Source organism: Sinocyclocheilus anshuiensis, unplaced genomic scaffold (assembly GCF_001515605.1).
Source record: "Sinocyclocheilus anshuiensis isolate Anshui unplaced genomic scaffold, SAMN03320099.WGS_v1.1 scaffold432, whole genome shotgun sequence".
Taxonomy (NCBI): domain Eukaryota; kingdom Metazoa; phylum Chordata; class Actinopteri; order Cypriniformes; family Cyprinidae; genus Sinocyclocheilus; species Sinocyclocheilus anshuiensis.
This window is the reverse complement of record NW_015557124.1, coordinates 1,387,729-1,391,365: the sequence shown is the minus strand read 5'-3', so window position 1 is coordinate 1,391,365 and position 3,637 is coordinate 1,387,729. Positions and strand designations below refer to the sequence as shown.

At 32.4% G+C, this 3,637-nt stretch overlaps 1 protein-coding gene across 2 annotated transcripts in view; it reads left to right on the top strand.

Moving 5' to 3' along the window:
* LOC107677850 (FERM, RhoGEF and pleckstrin domain-containing protein 1-like) overlaps positions 1 to 3,637 on the top strand; it is an 88,429-nt gene that overhangs the window by 83,688 nt on the left and 1,104 nt on the right. For both annotated transcript variants that reach the window (XM_016472912.1, XM_016472911.1), the window contains exons 25-26: positions 2,073 to 2,180; positions 2,252 to 2,403. In XM_016472912.1, coding sequence (XP_016328398.1) covers positions 2,073 to 2,180; positions 2,252 to 2,403 — 260 coding nt within the window. The remainder of the gene's footprint in view (positions 1 to 2,072; positions 2,181 to 2,251; positions 2,404 to 3,637) is intronic.

The window sequence follows — 3,637 nt, the reverse complement described above, 5'->3', positions numbered from 1 at the left end:
GGTGTAATTACTTAGTTTGTCCAGCAGAGCACGCTCCATTGTTTGCTACTGGCGACCTGGATGAAACACTTTAAAGCTGAAGTCTATGGAAAACCATTGAAACTTTGAACGGCCATATCTCCGTAACGGCGTGGCGGATCCGCACCAAATTCGGGGATCCCTTCTGCTCGAGGAACCCTCTCGAACATGAATCGAGTGTACGTCTCGAGGCCCTCTTTCGAATGAGACCACCCCCGCGTTCAACTTTACTGTTCAGTGCACTGATGTCAAACTCATTTTGAATAAAGTTTATTGTTAAATTGTTAAATGCCCTGCCTCCATCATTACATATCTTTGTCACGTCATTATAAGTGTTTGATCACCACATTTGAGTGATCATCGCAAAAAATGTGTTTATGTATATATATTCTGTTTATGTATATACTGTATTCTATATATAGTACCAGTCAAATGTGTGGACACACGAATGGGAAAGTGTCAAAACTTTTGACTGGTACTGTACTATAATATACACAAAGAATATCGGCCGATATATCGATATCGGTCTTTTTTTACTCCCAAATATCAGTATCGGCCCCAAAAAACCCATATCGGTCGGGCTCTAGTGTATACTGTATGTGTAGAGTATATACAGTAAATACTAAAATAGCACTGCTTCAAATGACTCGATCGTGTACAGTAGTGAATTTGACATTCCTGCTGTTTATTGGCTGAAATGTCACACAATCAATGATTTGTTCGGGTGAATAACCTGCGGATAATTAAGCTGGATTTTCTTCTGCTCTGCACATACTGCTGAAGAAATGACAGCTATTTGTGGTGTCCTCTGAACGCTGACTGCACTGTGGGCTGTGATGCTGTTTCAGTTCAGTGTCTTTCTCTCTTTGAATGTTGTTGAGTGTGTTTGCTGCTTCTTCAGTTGTTCACTAACAGCACAAATGTGACGATGCATATCTGTTTTAACCCGCTGGTTAACGAGGAGTCAAGGGACGTTCATTTAAAACCAGTTAGAATGGAGTCGAACTGGATTTAACTTGACATTACGTCTTAAAGATGCAGCACGCTATACTGTCTGATGCACGACCCAACATAAAAAAATAGTGCAGATGAACGTCCTTTATAAATAGTGCCTTTTTCTATTCAGATCTGCATATAAATTCAAGTATCTTTGATTAACATGGCGACACTTTGTGCTGTCAGTCTCATTGTGCCTGGGGTCCAAAATGTACAACACTGAGTAAAAATCGCCTGCTATTTAAAAATAGACTGCTAAATGTTTTTGTTTGTGAATATTTTGTGATCTCTTGTGATTTAAATCATGCATTACCTTATTTTAATGTAATGCATGATTTAAATCACAGTATAAGATGTCAGTGATGTTAGTCAATGAAATATGTTTCATTACTAAATGCTATGTATTAGTAATTAATAATAAAATAATATATTGTAGTATTATTGATATAGTTTTTGTGACCATTTTGAATGAGATTTTATTTTTTAGATTACTTTCATTGAATGCGGTAAGTTTACAGTAAGCTTCCATTTGTTAACATTTAATTAACTACATTAGTTATATGAAAAATACTTCCAAAACATTAACTCAGTTAATGAAGTTAATTCCAAAATGTACTAAAGCATTATTAAAATCAAATATTATTATTAATATTTTAATATTATTTAATGGACCTAAGCTAACATGAACTAACACTGAATATTTGTATTTTTATCTTTGTTTACTAATGTTAACAAAAATGAAAAAATAAATAAATACAAGATTAAAAAAAGTATTGTTAGTTGATACTAGTTAATGCATTAACTAGTAATAACATTAACTAATGAGATCTTATTGTGTAATATATATATTTTTTGTAATGTAATTCTATGATTATTTATTCTTTTTTATTTGATATTTTTAGTTTATTTAATTGCAGTTGCTGTATTTCAGTACTTAAATGTTCTTAATCTGTACTTCAAAGTAAATACATATATTAATACTATAGATGGTGTTCATTTTGGACCCTGAAGTTGTATCTGAAGTATGTTTTCTCATGGTTTTTGTCTTTATTCTTCAGAATCAGCTCTCTGGGAATCTGCTGAGAAAGTTCAAAAACAGCAACGGCTGGCAGAAGTTATGGGTGGTCTTCACCAACTTCAGTCTGTTCTTCTACAAAACACACCAGGTCAGAAATGTTCTTGATGTGATGTGACAGTGCTGTGTTTGGCCGTGTTTAATGTGAAGGTCTCTTTGCAGGATGAGTTTCCTCTGGCCAGCCTTCCTCTGCTGGGATACTCCATCACCATTCCCTCAGAGTCCGAGAACATCCACAAAGACTACGTCTTCAAGCTTCATTTCAAATCACACGTCTACTATTTCAGATCTGAGAGCGAGTACACCTTTGAGAGGTACAGTACAGCAACCGACATACACCTAAATACTCATGCAAACACATGTTCAGAACGGAAAGCACTACAATGCCAATAGCTAATGATGTTGAATTAGTTAATTAATTGTATTAGTTAAAGGAATAAATAAACAAAAAAGTATTTGAATAATTAAATGTCTATAAATATTTCCTTTATTTTGTGTTATGCTTCAGTAACAAAATGTTATACCTTTGTAGTATGTTTATGTATAACGTGCTACAAAAAATTATTTACAGAAAGTATAACATATACATCTAATATTTTAATTTCTTTTATTTATTTTGTAATGTTTCTATAACAAAATGTTATACTTCATTTTAGTTAATTTTCATTCTGTTTCTGTAATAAAAAATACTTTTGTTACAGAAGCATGCCACCAAAAATATTATTTATGTTATAAGTTATATTTTTTATTTATTTTGTAATGTTTCTGTAACAAAATATGTTATACTTCATTTTAGGGATGTTCATTTTAACCGTTTAACCGGTTAACCGACGGTAAGAATTTTGACCGATTAATACAATCAGTTAAACGGTTTAAAAAGTAATTTAATTATTTATTTTTTCAGTAATTTATCAAAATATTTAAAATGGTTTGCTGCATGGTTAAAATACGCTACGCGTAAAAAAAAAGTTTTTTTTAGGGGAAAAAAATAAAAAGTCACGTATAATTCGCATTTTATTATTTCATTCAGAAATAGGCCTAATGCCGACGCGAAATATTTACAAACATTATAATAAACACTGTAAACATAGCTAGTGTTAGTTCCCCTCACTCCACAACAAATCCTTTCATTTAACAGTATTTAGAAAAGAACGAGAATTAAAAATGTAAATATAAAATATAAATGACAAGCGAAAACGAATTCATTTAGGCTAAAACGAAACTGAAACCAACGTTGGGTCTCTCATTCGACACAAAATCAAATGTTTCCGTATTCGTGATGTATTTGAATGTCAAATGATTATTTATTATCAGTGTTGGGAAGGTTACTTTTTACATAATTCCGTTACATGTAACTAGTTACTCCCCAACACTGTTTATTATGTACTTCACTCGCATTCAAATATCCACATAAAACAAAATGTTTTGCATAACATCACCGCGGTACAGTGATAACACTAACACTGTACATTCACATTAAAAACAAATCTTTGTGCTTTTGAAAAATAAGACTAAAGAAAAATAGGATGCCGCTTTCTGCCGTCTGTT